The 19,152-nt window shown below is 44.0% G+C and overlaps 1 protein-coding gene and 1 pseudogene across 1 annotated transcript in view; both read right to left on the minus strand.

The window, feature by feature from the left end:
• The window catches only part of LOC102848089, a 54,727-nt pseudogene extending 45,013 nt beyond the window's left edge, over nt 1–9,714 (minus strand).
• A 5,221-nt stretch (nt 9,715–14,935) lies between these two features.
• Nucleotides 14,936–19,152, minus strand: part of LOC102848488 (chromosome unknown open reading frame, human C9orf3) — a 704,390-nt gene continuing 700,173 nt past the window's right edge. Inside the window, exons 14-15 of the mRNA XM_006898876.1 lie at nt 18,723–18,809; nt 14,936–15,076 (exon numbers count right to left, since the gene is read on the minus strand). Of these exons, the coding sequence (XP_006898938.1) occupies nt 14,936–15,076; nt 18,723–18,809 (228 nt within the window). The remainder of the gene's footprint in view (nt 15,077–18,722; nt 18,810–19,152) is intronic.

Genomic DNA, 19,152 nt, shown 5'->3' on the forward strand with positions numbered 1-19,152 from the left:
ATACCACAGCTTCTCTAGCCATTCGTTTGTTGATGGGCACTTAGGTTGTTTCCAACTCCTTGCTATTGTGAACAAAGCTGCAATAAACATGGGTGTTCATTTATCTGCTTGGATGTCAGCTAACAAAGTTGCTTCTGTCAGTGCCACTGCACTCATAAAAACCCACATCTCAGTTAATAGGAACTTCATTTTTCCAATAACTGAGATAAAATTTTGTTGTCAGTCTTCCTTTCCTTCCCATATCTACTGGCAAAGTCCAATATTTTCCCACTTACCTTACCCTGCTGCCACCTTGGCCTTGGACTTTGCATCCCCTGCTTTCCACTCAGGCTTCCTTATTAATTTTTCTGCCCTTGAAAAGGAAGCCTATGTAAAGCCATGTATCACTGCATATGAAAGTATGATTGATTCACTCATGCCACTTGGAAAAAAAAAACATTTGTGTACAGAGTTGTTATTGTTAGGTGTCTTGAAGACAAATACAACTCACAGAGATCCTCTGAACAACTGACCTGAACCCTGATCTACCTGTGCCATCCTCATCATCTCTAAGACAAAAGAACCCATTGCTGAAGGCACAGTGTCAGTCCATCTCATTGGTGGTCTTTCTCACCTTCACTGACCCTCAACCTTTCCAAGTATGATATCTTTTCCCAAGGAATAGCCTCACCTAGCTACATGTCTAATGTTTGAGAGATGAAACTCTGCCACCTTTGCCTCCAGGGAGCACTCTGTATCCACTTTTCCCAAGATATATTTGTTTGTTCTTTTGGTAGTCCATTGAATATTTAGCACTCTTCTCCAATACTACAACTCAAAGGCCTCAATTCTGCCATCTGTATTCACTGTTCAGCTCTCTGATACACAGCAGGTGATTGAGAAGACCATGGCTTGAATAATTTCAGAGTCTTCAAACTGACATTATTGCTCTTCAGTATTTTGTAGAGGTCCCTGAAAGCAGAACTGCCCAATTGAATGTCTCCTGATTTCCTGACTGCTGTTACCAGGGGTGTTGATCCAAAAGAGATAAAATCATTGACAGCTTCTTACTTTTCTCCATCTATCATAATGTTGACACTGTTGGTCCTGTGGTTAGGACCTTTGTTTTCTTAATGTTGAAATTTAGTCATAACAAAAATTGTTGACATTGATCTTCTCCAGCAAGTGTTTCATCCTCATTTTCAGCATGATTGTATCAACTGCATAGCACAGATTGTTGATGAGTCTTTCTCCAGTCCTGATGCCACATTCCTCTTTCTATAGTCCCACTTCATGAATTATTTACTCAGCATACAGATTGAAAAGGTTTGCAGAAAGGATATAACCCCAATGCACATCCTTCCTGATTTTAAACCATGCAGTGTTCCTATAATCTGTTCAGAAAACAGCTTTTTTATCTAGGTATAGATTTCTCATGAGCACAAGTAAGTGTTCTGGGATTCCCGTTCTACTCAGTATCAGCTATAATTTATTATGAACCATATAGCCAAATGCCTTTGTACAACAAATAAAACACAGATATTCTTCTAGTATTCTCTGCTTTCAGCCAGGATTGATCTGACATCAGCTAGAATACCCCTCATGCCAGGGTCTCTTCAAACTCAGTTTGAATTCCTGGAAATTCCCTGTCAATGGGTTCTGTTTGTGGATGATCTTTAGCAGTATTTTGCTTGCATGTGATAGTAATGATATTGCTTGACATTTTCCACATTCTCTTGGTCCACCTTTCTTGGGAATGGGGACAAATATGGATTTTTACCAGTCTGTTGGCCAGGGAACTGCCCTTCAAATTTCCTGGCAAAAACTGGAGAACATATCTAGGGTTGTATTTGTTACATGAAACATATCAGTTGGTATTCCAATGATTCCTGGGGCCTTATTTTTTTGCCAGTGCCTTCATGGTAAGTTAAAAATCATTCTTCATTACCACTGGCTTTTTTCCATGTTGTGGTTGTTATTGTGTGCTGTTGAGTTACTTGCGACTCATAGCAACCCTATGCACAATAGCTCTGAATCCTGCTCTATCCCGAGCCAATCTCACACACTTGCCCTCATTACCTCAGTTACTGTGTCAATTCATCTCATCTAGGGTCTTCCTCTCCTGTGCTGTCCCTCTATCCTTCCAAGCATGATATCCCTCTCCAAAGACTGGACCTTCCTGGCTACGTGACCAAATATGTGAGATGGGGGTGTCAAAATCTTTGCCTCCCAGGAGCAGCTTGGTTTCACCATATTTAGGAGAGAATTGTTAGTCTTCTTGGCAGTCCATAATATATTAAAAACTTGTCTCCAGCATCACAACTCAAAGGCATCAATTTTTCTTCTGTCATCCTTAATCATTGTCCATCTCTCTAATGCATAGCATGTAATTGCAAAGACTGCAAGAATAGGCACATTAGTGTCTAGACTGACATCCTTGCTCCTTAGAACTCTGGATAGATCTCTAACAGCAGATTTCCCTAAAATAATTCTGCTTTTGATTTCCTGACTGCTGGTGCCAAGAATGTTAATTGTAGAAATAGCAAGCTGAAATTGTCAACAATCTCAATCTCTTCTCCATCTATCACAATGCTGCCAATTGGCCTAGTGATGAAAATCTTTGTTTTCTTGATATTGAGCTTCAATTTATATTGCAAACTATAGTCCTTGACCGTCTGCAGCAGATGCTTCAGGCCCTCCTCAGTTTCAGCAAGTAAGGTTGTGTTATCTGCATAACACAGGTTGTTAAGTCATCCTCCAATCCTAATGCCACATACTTCCTCACAAAATCCAACCTCTTGGATGATCTGATCTGCATACAGATTGAAAAGGTATGGAGACAGGACACATCCCTGATGCACTCCTTTTCCGATTTTGAACCTGCAGTGTTTCCTTGCTCTGTTCTGATGACTGCTTCCTGGACGAAGTATAGGTTTAACATAAGCACAATCAAGCTTCTCATTCTTCTCCAGGTTAGCCACAATGTGTTCTGATGCACACAGTCAAATGCCTTTGCTTAGTAAATGAAACAGACAGACATTCCTCTGGTAGTCTATGCTTTTGGCCAAGATCCATCTGAAATTAGCAATAATGTCCCTACTAGCATGACCTCTTTTAAATCCAGGGGATTTTTTTTCGTTGTTTTTATTTTATTTTAAAATTTATTATTTATTACTTCATTCACTTTGATACAATCATTCATCTACATTATTCTATACATTTGTTTTATTTTATACAATCATCTCTATGTTGTTGTTGTTATGTGCCGTCGAGTCGCTTGTGACTGATAGCGACCCTATGTACAACAGCCCTAAACTCTGCTCTGTCCTGTGTCAATCGCACTGTCTCTGACACACCCATCCCAATTACCCCAGTCACTGATTCAATCCACCTCATAGAGGGCCTTCCCCTCCTGCGCTGTCCCTCCACCCTACCAAGCATGATGTCCTCTCCATGGACCGGTCCCTCCTTACAACATGTCCAAAGTATGTTAGACGGAGCCTCAGAATCCTTGCCTCCAGGGACCCACCCGGTTAAACCCTTTCCAGGATGAATCTGTTTGTTTTCCTAGCAGTACATAGTACCCTCAATACTCTTCTCCAGCACTACAGTTCAAAGGCATCAATTCTTCTATCCTCCTTAGTCACTGTCCAACTCTCTGATGCATAACAAGTAATAGCAAAGACCATGGCCTGTATCAGATGCACCTTAGTCTCCAAAGAGACACCATTGCTCTTCAGTACTTTGGAGAGGTCCTAACAGCAGACTTTCCCATGGCAATACATCTTTTAATTTCCTGGCTACTGGTGCCGAGAGTGTTGACTGTGGACCCAAGCAGCAATACATCTTTTAATTTCCTGGCTACTGGTGCCGAGTGTTAACTGTGGATCCAAGCAAACGAAAGCTGTGAACAATCTCAATCTCTTCACCATCCATCCTGATGCTGCCAATTGGTCCAATGGTGAGAATCTTTGTCTTCTTGACATTGAGCCTCAATCCATATTGGAGGCTGCAGTCCTTGACCCTCTGCAGCAAGTGCTTTAGGTCCTCCTCAGTTTCAGCAAGTAGGGTTGTGTCATCTGCATAATGCAGATTGTTGAATATTCCACCAATCCTGACACCACACTTCTCCTCATAGAGCCCAGCCTCCCGGATAATCTGTTCTGCATACAGGTTGAAAAGGTATGATGGAGACAGGACACATCCCTGGTGCACGCCCTTCCCAATTTTGAACCATGCAGTGTTTTCTTGCTCTGTTCTGATGACTGCCTCTTGGTCCACATATAGGTTTCACATTAGCACAATCAAGTGTTCTGGAATTCCCATTCTTCTCAAAGTCAGCCACAGTTATGATCCACACAGTCAAACGCCTTTGCATAATCAAAGAAACACAGATATACATTCCTCTGGTATTCCCTGCTTTCAGCCAAGATCCATCTAACATTAGCTACAATATCCCTAGTACCACGACCCCTTCTAAACCCAGCCTGGACTTCTGTCAGTTCTCTGCTGATGTGTCGTTTGTGGATAATCTCCAGTAGAATCTTGCTTGCATGTGAAATTAATGATATTATTCTATAGTTTCCACACTCTGTTGGGTCACCCTTCTTTGGGATAGGAACAAACACAGATCTCTTCCATTCAGTTGGCCAAGTCACTGTTCTCCAGATTTCTTGACACAACTTGGTCAGCATGTCTTGTTAGCTGAAATATGTCAATTGGTATACCATCTATTCCTGGGGCCTTATTTTTTGCTATTTCCTTCAAAGCAGCCTGACCTTCTTCCTTCATCACCATAGGCTCTTGCTCATATATTGTTTCATGAAATTCTGTGTCTGCCAATTCCTTTCAATACAGTAACTCATCATCTCTATACATTGTGTTTTATCTTCTTGTCTCAGGTCCCCAATACACTCTGTCTTCACTGCATTTCCTACTAATTCTCTGCTGTCCTAGTAATTTCTTTGTCCCTCTTCCACTACCCTTCTCCTTTCCCCCTTTTAGACAAGTATATCTTGTCCCTGTTTATTTTCTTAAAATTCACTTTAATGAAAGTTTACAGACTTAGAGTTTCCAGTCATTTATTGTTGCACTTTTCATCCTACCCAACTCCTCCCCCCATTCATTCTTCTCCTTGAAAAGAAAAAACTCTTTCATTGTTGTACACTCCCTCCCCCCCTCAGTCCACTCCACTATGCAGCCTTCACTCTGGACTTCTGTAATGACAAGAGTACCCATTCAGAATTAAATCCCTATGTACATCCAAAAATTCTCCAACAGGGTAAAAAGGGAAGCCACAGACTGGGAAAAAGTATTTGGTAATAACATGTCAGATAAGGGACTTATATCTAGAATATATAAAATACTTGAGCACCATAACAAGATAAAGGTAAATAATCCAATTGAAAAATGGGCACAGGATAGGAACAGACACTTCACCAAAGACTACATTCAGATGGCTAACAAGCACATGAAGAAATGTTCAAAATCCCTAGCTCTAAGGGAGATGCAAATCAAAATAACTATGAGATATCATCATCTCACCCCAGTAAGAATAGCAAAATTTAACAGAAACTGGAGACCATAACTGCCACCCAAGCATAATATTTCATGAGTTACTTATTTTTCAATGCTGCATAGTATTTCATTGTGTGAATATACCAGAGCTTCTCTATCCATTCGTTTTATGGGCACTTGGGTTGTTAACAGTGTTTTGCTATTGTGAACAAAGCTGCAATAAACATGGGTGTGCATATATCTGCTTGGGTGGTGGTGATGGTTTGTTTAGAGTAAATTCTCAGTAGTGGAATTGCTGAGTCAAATGGTATCTCTATTTTCAACTTTTAGAGAAAGCGCCACACAGCCTTCCATAGTAGTTGCACCATTCTTCACTCCCAGTGAATAAGGGTTCCAATTTCTCCACAACCTCACCAGCATTTGATGTTTGCTGTTTGTTAAATTTTACTATCTTACTGGGCTGAGATGATATCTCATAGTTGTTTTGATTTGCATCTCTCTTAGAGCTAGGAATTTTGAACATTTTATCACGTGTTTGCCATCTGAATGCTTTCTTTGGTGAAGCAAACCCAGATTTTTCCGGTAGTTCTTTGTTGATATACTGTTCTAGTTGCTTTCGGATAATCTGCAGGATTTTGTTTGCGTGTGATATTGGTGATATCATTTTACAATTTCCATACTCTGTTGGATCACTTTTTTTGGAATGGGAATAAGTATGGACCTCTTCCAGTTAGTTGGCCAGGTGGGTTTCCTCCAGATTTCTTGGCACAGCCTGGTGAGCTTTTCAAGGGATGCATTTGTTTGTTGAAGTATGTCAATTGGTGGATATCCCATCAATTCTTGGGGCTTTTTTTCCAATTCCTTCAAGCAGTTTGAACATCCTTCTTCATCATCATTTCCTCTTGACCGTAAGTTATTCCATAAAATAGTTCTGTGTCAGTCTGTTCTTCCTGGTATAATGACTCTGTGTACTCCTTCCATCTTCTTTTGTTGTTTGCTCGAATAAATCATTGAGTGCACAAAATTTGATCTCCAGCCTCATTTCTATCACCAAGTCTGTACTTTCCATTGCCTATTCCTTCCTCATTTCCACCTTTTACATGCTAGTCACCAATAATTATTAATCTATCTTGATTGCATATTTGGTCAATCTTTGACTGCAAAGGCTAATAGGAATCCTCAATCTTCTCCTCTTTGGCTTTAGTTGTACAGTGCCTATATTTGAATAGTCATATTAACAGGTCTTCTTTGCATGCATATGAATGATATCCTATTGCTCACACTGTTGTACTTCAGAATGGATCCTGAAGTTGCATTTTTAACTATGAAGGCAACATAATTCTTCTTCAGTTTTTCAGTCCCAGCATAGTAATGATTGTCTGATTCCAACTGGCTATGTTTGTCCATCTCAGTTCACTGAAGCCTAGAATATTAATCTTCATTTGTTCTATTTAATTTTTCACATTTAGCTTTCCTACATTCATACTTTGTACTTTCCATGTACCAATTATAAATGGTTGGTTGTAGCCATTTCTCTTCATTTTTTAATTCTTATTTGGGCTCTACCTCTAATACTATAACTACCTACATTTCTCTGTTGTTCATAGTGTTTTTGAAGGCCCATTGTTTCAGAAGTTGATGGCTAATTCTTCTGCCTAGTCTCTCTTAATCCAGGAGCTATTGCAACCTTTCCACCACTGGTGACCCTTCTAGTACTTGAGACACTGCTGGCAGAGCTTCCAGCATCCCACAAGTTACACTAGTACAGCACACTGACACACAAGTGCTGTAGTAATAGGAGGAAATAATACCTAAGCCTATACACATACTATAGTGAGAGTATTTTCCTGTATTTGCTGGAGTATATTCTCAGATATGGAGACCTGGTGGCATAGTGGTTAAATGTTTGGTTGCTATCATTGAGGTTGGCAGCTTGAAACTACCAGCATGCTCTGTAGGAGAAGGATGAAATAGACAACTGCTCTAATGTGCAGATAGTTCCACTCTGTCCTGCAGGGTTCCTGGAAATCTGAATAAAATCAGTGAGAGCACCTGAGTTTTGATCAGATTGACTAGAGTTTCTCTGCAAGGCTAAAGACAATTACTTCTGTAGTGGTATTGAGTTTGGTGAAGAGAGCAGACAAAAAAGATGGAGGAAAACTTTACTTATACTTTGATATTTGCACATGGCTCAGGGTGTTGTCTAGACTGTGAAGTAGGATTGTGAGGCAGAATCTGTTGCTCCCTCCACACTGCTCTCCAGGTCCTGGAGTGGACACTTTCTTCTACAGCCTTTTTCAAAGGTGGCTTAGGGACTTTGCCAAAGAGCAATGATGTCATTCTAGAGACATGCATACCAAGTAATGGCAAAGGCCATTGTCTGAATCAGTGCACTGATTCAGGCAATGGCCTTTGCCATTACTTGGTATGCATCAGAGAACTAGACAATGACTAAGGATGACAGAAAAACTGATGTCTTTTAGTTGTAGTGCTGAAGACTATATGGACATACCACGGACAGGCAGGAGAACAAATAGGCCTGTCCTGGAGAGGGTGAAACCTAGTTTCTCCTTGGATGCAAGAATTTTGAAGCTGTCTCACATACTGTGAGCACGTGGCCAGGAGGGACCAGTCTTTGGAAAAAGACATCAAGCTTGGAAGTGTCGAGGACAGTGTAGGAGAGGAAGACCCCACATGAGATGGACACAATAACTGGGGTAATGGCAGTAGATGTGTGTCAAGAGACAGTGAGACTAGCTCAGGATATGGCAAGGTTTAGAGCCATTTTACATAGGGTTTCTATGAGTCACAGGCAACTCAATGGTACACGACAACAAATTAAGATGCTCAATTCAGCTTGCAAAAGCAACATCTTTTGGAGTGTAGGCAAATTCAGCTTGCAAAAGCAATATCTTTTAGAGTGTAGGCAAGATTACTTTTAGGATGTGGAGTTGTATTTAATTGTTTTGGTTTTTAAAATAAATGCTTTAAACTCCTTTACTTCCAGAAATGAGACCTCCTTTCCATCTGCACTGGTTCATCCATGAATGAGTGACCAGGGAGATCCGAGGAGCTGGCTATTTTGGGGGTGGCCCTTTGAGCTCCTTAGGAAGCAGGTGCTTGACTTACTTGCCAAATCCGTCTGTCTGGCCATCCCATTAGTAGGCAGGTGATAGCCTCATATGGGGTGTGGGGATGTGCTCTGTAGGCTGTGCCTGGAGGCCCTTAACTCTTTGCACTTTGAGGGGCTCAGCAAGGCACAGAGCTGTTCCACCCAGCTCACAGCCTATGGATGCCCCCAAAATGAGATTAGTCAGAACTGCTGTAAAGTGTTAGTGAGCAAGAGTGTCACTCTAAAGCTGATGTTGAATTGTGTTGGTGAAGACTACTGAACACTAGTTGCTACTGGAACCAACCCACAGTTGACCCTATGGGGATTTCAGAGGCAGGTAGCCACATTGGAGGAGATTGCCCATCCTGCCAGGGAGTAGCTGGTGGATTTGAATAGCATGCCTCTAGACAAGTGCCACCAGGGTGCTCCTTGAAAAGCAAGGATGGCTGGCCTCGGCCTCACTTATTTTGGGCATATTATCAGAAGGGCCAATATTTGGAAAAGAGAAGGGTCAGTACAAAAGAGGAAGACCTTTAACAAGATTGCTTGGTATGGTGACTGACCTGAAGACCATGTCACCAATGGCTGGAGCCCTCACTCTGTGGAGCAGTAGTTCTTGGGCCCCTCCCATCCACAGTTCAATGTGTGCTGAGCCTGCAGTGCCCCACAGCAGCAGAGATGAGTATGGCAGTCAGAGTTGTCACCAAGGTGACTCTTCTGCTGGCCAACCTAGTCCCCTGCCAGGCTGTCATCAGCGGGTGACACCCACTTGTCCACAAGATGGATTCAGGTGTCACTGCCCGTGAACATCTCCACATATGGGAGCCAACAGCCCAGGGACAGCAGGCTCTGTCTCAGAAGCCACTAGAAACTGAGCAAACCACCACATCCAGGGAATGGGCAGGCACCAGCAAATGGTCCCTGTCACTTTGCAGGTGCCTGGGCCACCAGGGCCTCTATCCTAGGGGCCACATTTATATCCCTCCCTCTGCTTTCCCTGAGCCCACTTACCCAGTCAGGACTTCTGGGATCTCCACTAGCTTGGCTGCCAAGCTGGGACCTGGCAATTCTACAAGTTCTTCAGTCACGTGGAAGTGGTGTTCCATCCCAATACCGTGTCTGATTTTAAACTATTGCATACCCTGACTGGCCCACAACAGATACCAGAAAGTATTTAAAACCCAGTTTCTTAAAAGTGAGGGGCACTGGTCATGTCTTGGAAGTTGCGACCAGCTCCTATTCTGTAGGTGTGTGCCTTCTGAGGAGATGCCAGAGGAACAAGCTAGAAAATCTGTGCTCAGCCAGAGGGCTGCAGGGAACCTGGACACTAGAGACCCATCCCCAACAGTCCCAGGGAGCAGGACTGCAAAGAAGCAAAGGCAGACTTTACCTTTGGGGGCTAGGCTTCCAGCATTCAGGGGCCACTGCCCAGTCCTCATCCAAGACAGGATCTCAGGCCGCATGGCTGAGGTAGACTGGAAGTACCAGTCACCTTGTGTCCAATCCCACCATATGTAGCTTGGCTCTGCCCTAGCGATTTCTAAAGACAAAGTAAAGTTTTGACTTCCTGGGAAAACCAAACCAACCCAAATTGAGGCTGGCTCATTCCCACCACTATCTTCAGAGGAACTGAGCGGAGCAGGGAGGAATACACACAGCACAGCAAAGGGAGCTTTATTCAGTTTACATAGGAAGCATGGATATCATAATTACAAGAAACACAAAATCAAATTTTAAGGTTTCCACCGATATGGTAGACAAAGGGGACTGCACTTGCTCAGAGCTATTTTCAAGGTGAAAAGCAATTAATTTGCAAAGTATGTGTAACAGCACACAGCAAATCCTTATGGAAACGTGGAGTGACAGTTATAATAATAAAGACTCTGAAGACCATGGTTTCCGAGGGCATCTCAGGAGTATGTGGTAAAATTCATGTGACCCCAAATAAACGAGAAAGGAATTCCCAGGAAGCAGAACTCCCAGAGTACAAGAAGAAAACTTGTTGGTCATCTTTGTTATATAATAATTTTGGAGGTGAGTTTATTGCCACTTTAAAATGCATAATTCTGTGACATGTAAGTACATTTATCATTGTCCATTTCCAAAATATTTAGAAACTAAACAGAAACTTCTCTGGTAGATGATATGTAGGATTGCTAATCAAAAGATTGCCGGTTCAAGTGTTGCTCTGGAGGAGAATGATGATGTTGCTAACTCTGTTAAGATTTAGACCAGGGACCCTTGAAGATACTGATGGGAGCAACATCCAGTTCTCCCTCAGCATTACGTTCTCCTCTCCTTCCTCAGCCCCATCCTCCACGACAACAGTACCTCTGCTTCCCTCACCTGCCCCACCCTCCTCCCTCAGCATTACCTTCGCCTCTCCCTCCTCCCCCATAAGTCCTCCTTCCTCCATCAGCAGTACCTCCACCTCTCCCTCCCTCCAGCTGCTCGCAGCACAAACATCTGTCCGTGTCACAGGGATTACACAGGACTTCTGTGACAGAATGGTTTTTTCCATGATTCATCCATGCCACCAAGTACACTTCATAAGTCATCAAATATCAAGTTCAACTTAATATCCAGAGAAGCCACACCAGGGCAGGGGAAAAAGTGCTGACTGGTCCATGCAGGCTGTGCAGGTCTCGCTTCTGTGTGCTTGGTGCAGTGATGTCCCATTGCAGCATAGGACATGGACATATGGACACACAAATTTCTAGCTTACTGACTTTTCTCTGGTGTGAATCCACCAGTCACTCTGAGAGAGAAAGGACACTCTTTCCCAGTGTGATTTACAGCCTCTAAAACCTTCTGGAGGATCAGCTATGGGTTGGTTGGGTTGGAAGACAGCTAGTTTGAGTACTTCCACTCATCTCAGCAGCTTACATGATGGGTCTCTGCCAACTTCAGAGTCATTTTAAACTATTTTTTTCCTGTGAAAAAGCTCAAAGCTCAGTTTCTAGCACCTGGTTGTAGATTTTTTAAGTTCACATATTTAGAAGAAAGGTTAAGAACATCCTTACAGACTTGCCAGTAATTAGCCAGCTCACGGAGTAACCCCTTTACATGAAACCTTCTGAGAAATCAGCACTATCATGAAAAAACAGAGAAACAAGGGCATTAACATTGTTGGAGAAGCAGCAATGTCAGAATGTGGAAACTTTTTATGACATTTTTAAACAACAGCAATTTTAAGAAGCAAGTAAGAGTACCCCAAACTCCCAAACCCCAAGTATGTTATCAACACCTATTAGTCTGTACTTTCCCAAGAAGATACTCATATGCTGGAAAAAGAAACACTGGGCCCATCAATCACAATTCTGCACTGTGTTTGAAATGGCCTGAAGTGGACAAGTGTGGTGATCAACAGTGAAAAGACACATGTGTGACGCTTGGGGATTACAGACTCCCCACCTGGGGAGAGGGTTGATGGGAAATTTCCAGTAGGTTCTGTATGTGCCCCCTGTACCCTGAGTCTTTTCTGAGAAAGCCCCATCTCCATCACAGCCTGGGTTGGGGGCTGTGCCAAGACCCCAAGCATTGCCTTCAGCTGATGGCTCTAGAAGCCACAGAGCCCTTCTTTTGATGCCCAGGATCAGTGAGGCCTGCTCCCAACAGGGCTGGGAATAAATATATGAAAAATAATTTTTCTCTACTCTTCCCTGCAAAGGAAACAGCAATAAAATTTATTACTCAAATAATGATGAGGAAATTCCCATAAAAGGTCTTGGTAAGTAAGTACTTCTGTGTCTCTCCCTAGCTCTGGGCAGAGGGGACATGAGAGCAGGCTGGCCGCCACCTCCTACAGCCATAGGGTGGGGTACAGCTGTGCTGGCTGCATTGAAGAAGGCTGTACTGGCTCACATAGCATCAGGAACCAACTAAGAAAGAAGTCAGACACGAAAGTAGATGACACTGGAGGTCTGTCTTCCTTTCTTCCTTGATACTGCTTTCCACGTGTGAACTTCCATAAGAGAAGGCTGTACCCTGAGAGGCACCAGCCAGCTGCTGAGCATCTGTGCTCCTCTGACCCTGGGCTCTTACCCACATCCACCCACATGGACACACACAGATGGTGCTGGGTGCTGAATGCTGCAGGTGTGTCTGTGCAGGGGTTGATGGGGGGTGGGGCAGGAGCCTCTGGCACTTACACACAGGGAGTCCTTTTGCTCTTGGGCTCGACTCCTGTTCCTGCTGAACTGAGCCAGTGTGTGAAATGAGAACTGCTATCAGCTCAGTAGGCACTGGAGGACGGGTCCAATCGACAGCCCGTATGCCTGCCATATCCACCGTCGTCCATGCGCCACCGCAGCAAACCTAGACCACAGACAGACAGAGGTCACTACGCTCAAGACCATGTCAGGCTCTGAAAAAGCAGGCTCATCCACATGCACCACACAGAGGCAGTGTTTGGAGACTGTCCTTATGGATTTAGCCTTAGGTTTTTGGGTTTTGGTTTTAATAAAGATCAAGTTTTACAGTTATCATACATTTGAGCCTCATAAAAACTTCCACCAATACTTGAGGAGAAAGCATCTTTCATTCTGTAGACCTGACCATTCAGAAGTGTCCGTCCTCATCAGCCATACCGTCCTCATCTCACCTTCTCTTGAGGTGCAGAACTTAGCCACTGTGAACAAAGCGGAACCAAACACTGTTCACCAATCAGCTAAGCTCTGCACCTTGTCAGAGAGGCCGTCGGTCTGTGCAGAACTATGGATGGAGAGCATCTTCGGTTTGCTGGAGCCTCTTTTTTGAAGGAGAACTGGGAGATGTGTGACTATCCCAACTGTGAGATGGACCGGCTTCAGGAGCAGCCGCTGAGGTCGTGGTTGCGTGGTAATCCCTGGCAATGTGATTTTAATCTTAAGTCACAAATCAGCATGCCAGGAACCCATGCAGCCAGGGCAATTGAGTGCACCTTCACTCACATGCTTCCAGACATGTCCGCTCACCAGCTGGCTTCTGGTCTACTTGTTCATTTCACTGGCGTTCTACAAGGACAATCAAACAACTCGGTGACACTCTTTAGAAGCCAGAGCTGCTGTGGAACCAGGAGTGTGGCAGGATTCATTGGTGGCTAGGGCAGTCCAATGATTGGGCATCACATCTGAGTGGCAGGGGGTACTGGAAGGGGCCTCGGGGTGTATCCAGAATCCACTGGTAGGACAGCAATGATGGTGCCAGCTGGAGGTTGGGAGGTGGGAACCTGTGCCAGGACGACTCCTTAGATGGCTCAGGGCTACAGAGCGAAGCACAGAGCCCAAGATTGTGTGAACAGGGGAGTTCTTCAAACCATGGGACACAGGAAAGGGTCCAACAAGTGATCTGCCTTTCTGTAACATCACACATAGCTTTACAAATGCAAACTCTCCATGAAAATAAAATCTAAGAGCAAACATGGTTTGTTTTTGTACATGAGGACGGCAGCATGATGACTACCACTCTTCTGTGTTTGCAACAGTCCATCTACTACTACCAGACTCATAGTGCTGGGAGTGGTGTGGAGGCAGCTGCTTCCATGAGACAAAGTCTTATGGTCATTCCTGGAGCAGGATGTGATTTCAGGAGGGATGGGGGCACATGCAACACCACCAAAGCTTTGTTCTCCTCCTTGTTCTTTTAGATAAATATAATTCTTAGCCATATTAGACAGAAACCATTTTTATAAAAGCCAAACTTCAAATATAAAAGGTATTTGTAAAGAAGCTATATAGCAATGTGAAAAAATGTGAGATGTAATTTTCTTTTTATTTTAAAAGATACAAAATTAGGCATATCTTATTACAGCATGTAAAACTTTGAAGACAGGGTAAATGGTCATCATTAGAGAAAAAGATTTCTAATCTTATAGTGCTAACTACAAACTTTATGTCCCAAAGGCAAATTACTTTCCTAACAAAGGCACACATTTAAAGATTTTAAGGAAAAGAATGTCAATTCCAAGCAGGGCTCCAACCTCAGCCCCTTACACCTGCAGAGGTGGGGGTCCTAAGTGCAGCATCCCTGGCTCATTCTGTAGGGAGGTGACACAGTGCAGGCCTGGGGACCAGCTCTGCAGGACGACCATGGTGACACCCCAGGCTTACCACCATCTACCTGAGGTATGTGCCACAGTCCCTGGCTCCACGGTAACAGTCTACAGGGGCCAACACGCTGCCTAGGGGCAGTTTTGTGTTTATGCAGGCATGCCTCCCTGTGTCCACAGTGATAATGCAGGGACGCAGGCTCATGCTGCAATTAGGCAGTCCATCTGCCATCCACAGCCTCTTGGGAGGAGCAGTATCTGCTTAGAACCAAACACAGAAGGAGGGAAAGAATCACCTCTTAAAACAGCATCTCAGCCACAACCTGGGCCGATGCTCTGTCCATCCACTCCTTGGTCAGTTCGAAGCACTTGCGGGCCAGCTGCTGCTGCCTGGGGTCCTCGCCAACCATCAACTCCCCATAAAGGTAGATGCCCATAGCCTGTGCAGGTGCAAAGTCCAGAGAGAGCAACTAAGAAATAGTGTATACATACTCCACACCAGGGCGTACCCCCAGTCCACGCACACATCTGCCCCTATACATGCACATAACCCTGTATATGCACACTCACACATGCACACCCCTAAACATGCACACAAGCCTGTGCTTGCGTACACACACATGCTCCCTATGCATGTACCCTAATACATGTACACAATCTTGCAAATCCCTGTGCAGCATGCACATTAGTGCACATGCACATCCCCACACATGCACACAACTCTATACATGGATATGCTCCCAAACACACATCTATGCACACCCATACCTCCATGCACATATGTACAATTGTACACATCTACATGCACACATCTGTTCATTCACCCCCACACATGCATATACATCTGTGCAAAATCATGTCCCCATGCATTCACACCTACACACCCCCATCTCACACCCCACACCTTCATGCACACACATCTATGCACACTCACCCCGTATATGGACGCATATCTGTTCACATGCACACCCATCCATGCACAGGCACAACCCCATGCACTCAAACCTCATGCACACATACACATCTGTATACACCCACCTTATCTTCCATGAATACACACACATCTATGCACACTCATATCCCCATATATATGTACACACTCTCCCATGCACATACACATCACACATGTGCAGGCATACACTATGTGCACACACACACAAACACACACACCCACACACCCCCCCCACATGCACCCCAACATGAATGTACATACATGTGCACACACTCCCACACACCCAGAGGCATGCTTGTTTCAAACACATTTGCTGGATCTGACATTACAAAGACCCTAGAGAAGGGCAATTCAGTCTAATACCCATTTAGACTCCTGGAATGTGTGTTTTTCATCCTTTTTCTCCCATGTTCTTACTACATCCTGAGGCATTCTTAGCTATCAATGCTGATGCTCTTAACAGCTCACAGTAAGGAGAGAGCATATCTCCAGGAAACCTCCAGGAAGGTGCTGGAGAGACAGGCCCCACAAGGAGAACATAAGGGGAAAGCTGCAGACAGCAACAGAGATTTGGGATGCCTGTATTACTCAGGAGTGTGATCCTTGGGCAGAACATAATGGATGAGCTCACCAAGTATGTCTCTATGAGCAGAGGCCAGCTGCCTCAGTACAGCACAGGCACCAATATGGTGGCTCTGCAATTTTACAAATGATGCTTCCAAAATGACACTGCATTTTGCTACACTTCTAATACCATGGACAAGGTGTGACAGGTCAGGCTGCTAATGGAACCCCTATCTGCTCTGTAGGATGGCAGGCAGCCTCTTCCTATAAAGATTTATAGTCTTGGAAACTTGATGATGGAATTAATCCAAAAACTATGTTCTAGTCCCTCCAGTCCTATCTTTTCTCTTGTTCCAGACTCAACTGTGCCACAGATGACATTCTCCTGTAAGGAACTAATGGAAAGGCTCCACTCACTGCCATCAAGCTGAGACTAGCTGACAGCAACACCCCACCAAGTATGAGGCTACAATCTCAATGACAAGAGGAATAGCAGGTGGATTTGAACCACTGCAGGTATGGTCTTTCGGTTAGCAGTGAAACATTCCCACAGAATGCACCAGCAGAGAGCCCAAAGATAATGCAAACTAAACTAAGGAGTTGGGGCCCAAAATTGTTCCCTAGAAGAGCGGACAGAGGCACAGTTCATGGCGCTGGTATTGCAGTTAATTTTGGCATCAGAACAAGTCTGAAGGACATAGTTGTTCTTACACTTTGCCTCTGAGGCTCCCCCACCCCCATCACTGCCTCTGTGTCCCGGTTCCTGTTTTTTCAAACACCTCTTGCAGTACTGTGCAAATGTGACATTTCTTCCAGTACAAAGTCTTATACTTTTCTTTGTGGGAACCCTATCAAAAGTCCCTTTGTTTGTCGTGCCCCCAGATGCACCCCTCCCATGTGACACCAAAAGGAGCTCCATCCTTCAACCCAGAGCCCAGTGCAGTATGCCTCATCACAGAAGAACAAGGAGGCTTGTCTCCCAGCTACAGAGTTCACTGCTCCTTTGCCACTTCACACCTGAGCACAGGTGTGTGCAAACAGGTGTAGTAGGGGCAACCCTCTGTTGTATACTAAAACTGTGTGTTGTTGGTAAGTTGCTGTCAAATCAACCACTAATAGTGACCCTGTGAACAACAGTTGTGAAACTTGCCCTCTCCTGCACCATGCTCTGATATACTTGAGCCCATTTGTTATAGTCACTGAGTCAATACATCTTGTTGAGGGTCTTCCCCTCTCTAATCTTCCCCCTTTCAAAAAAGGATGTTTTTCTCCAATGACCTCTCCTGATAACACATCCAAAGTAAGTGAGGTGAAATTTCACCATCCTTGCTTGCCTCTAAGGAGCACTCTGGTTTCACGCCTTCCAAGACAGACTTCTTTCTTCTCTTGGCATATTCAGTACTCTTCCCAACACCACAATTTGAAGGCACTGAGTCTTCTGTCCTCCTTATTCCCTGCCCAACTTCCAAATGCATCAGAACAACTGAAAATACCATGACTTAGTTCAAGTAAACTTTAATCTCTAAATAAACATCTTTGCTCTTTAACACTTTAGTGAAATCCTTGATAGTCGATTTTTCCTGACTGCTGCTACCATGGGTATTGATTGTGGATCCAAGTAAAATGAAATCCTTGACAACTTCAGTCTTTTTTATATAGTATAGGTTGGATGGAACTTAAGAAATGAAGAGAAACAGTTGGAAATATCCAATAATAACTGGAACACAGAATGTACTAAGTAGGAATTAAGGAAAATTGGAAGTTGTAAAAGATTAAATGGAACCCATAAAGATCAACATCCTGGGCATTGCTGAGATGACCAGGTTCTAACCACTCTGAATCAGACAAACTAAAAAGGAATGGTGGAGTAATTCACAGTCACTGAAGCTGCTAACTGGACACTCTCAAGTCCATGAATGTCTTGGGCCCCTAATGCTTCACACAGTCCATGAATACTCAAGTCCATAAAGCCACTACACACTTATCTCTTCATACATATTTTCCCTATGGAGTCCCTGGGAAGGAGGCCTAGTCAGTAATGAAAAGGACTCTCACCATTGTAGTCTGGTCTTCATATGCAGAAGAGACAAAGCTCTTCACCAAGAGACTGTGGGTAAGGCCATGGTGACCCTGACATGAGTCACAGCTCGCACCCAACAGGACTCCCAGCCTCAGTGAGGTCTGGGAACATGGTCCACTCTTGTCCAAAGGAATGTGTGTCATACACGTAGCTTAATGTTCTGGGGAGAGGGTCATGAAGTAGGGGGGCCAGTCAGCTAAAAAGTATGTCAGACAAGGTCCAGCTACTGCTTTTAAGTCCTTGGAATATTTATTAAGAAGAGGCATCAAGCAGCTGGGTCCATGTGTAAAGCATGCCAGACAGGCAGAGCAGATGATATTAAGCACTGCCAAGGTGGTGCTTTTCTGGCAGTTCAAATCCACCAGCAGCTCTGAAGGAGAAAGAATGTCAATCTCTCTCATGTGATTTAGTTTTTGAAAGCTGGATGCAGGGTCTGCTGTGAGTCAATGACTGATTCAACAATGATTTGCACTTTGACTGGAGAACTTACCTGGTCTCCCAGGAGGAAGCTCTCCACCTGTCCATAGGCTGCTATGAACCTGTGCTTGATGATCAGCTCACACCATCGGTGACGGACCTGCAGAAACAGAACGTGTGAGCAATCCTATTGACTCCAGTGTCAAAGAACTGTGGCGTTGTACAAAGCTGCCCTCTAGGATGTATCCGCCTGGAGACCCTAACACAGCTATCCTGAAATTGTTTTAATCTCTTTTTAGAGATAAGGACCATCTCTCTTTTTAGGAGAACTGTTAATCAAAGTCTTGGAAACCCAATGATGGAGAGTTGCTACAACTTGAGAGGTGTGTTTCATTAAACTGTCTCACCATTTTTTTTTTTATAATTTAGTTTGTTTATTTTTCATTTCAATGAACATCTACAGAGATTTTGGAATTCCATTCATTCATTGTTGCACCCTTCTC

This window comes from Elephantulus edwardii, unplaced genomic scaffold, assembly GCF_000299155.1.
Source record: "Elephantulus edwardii isolate Elephantulus edwardi_28Jun2011 unplaced genomic scaffold, EleEdw1.0 scaffold00238, whole genome shotgun sequence".
In the NCBI taxonomy this organism is placed as follows: Eukaryota; Metazoa; Chordata; class Mammalia; order Macroscelidea; family Macroscelididae; genus Elephantulus; species Elephantulus edwardii.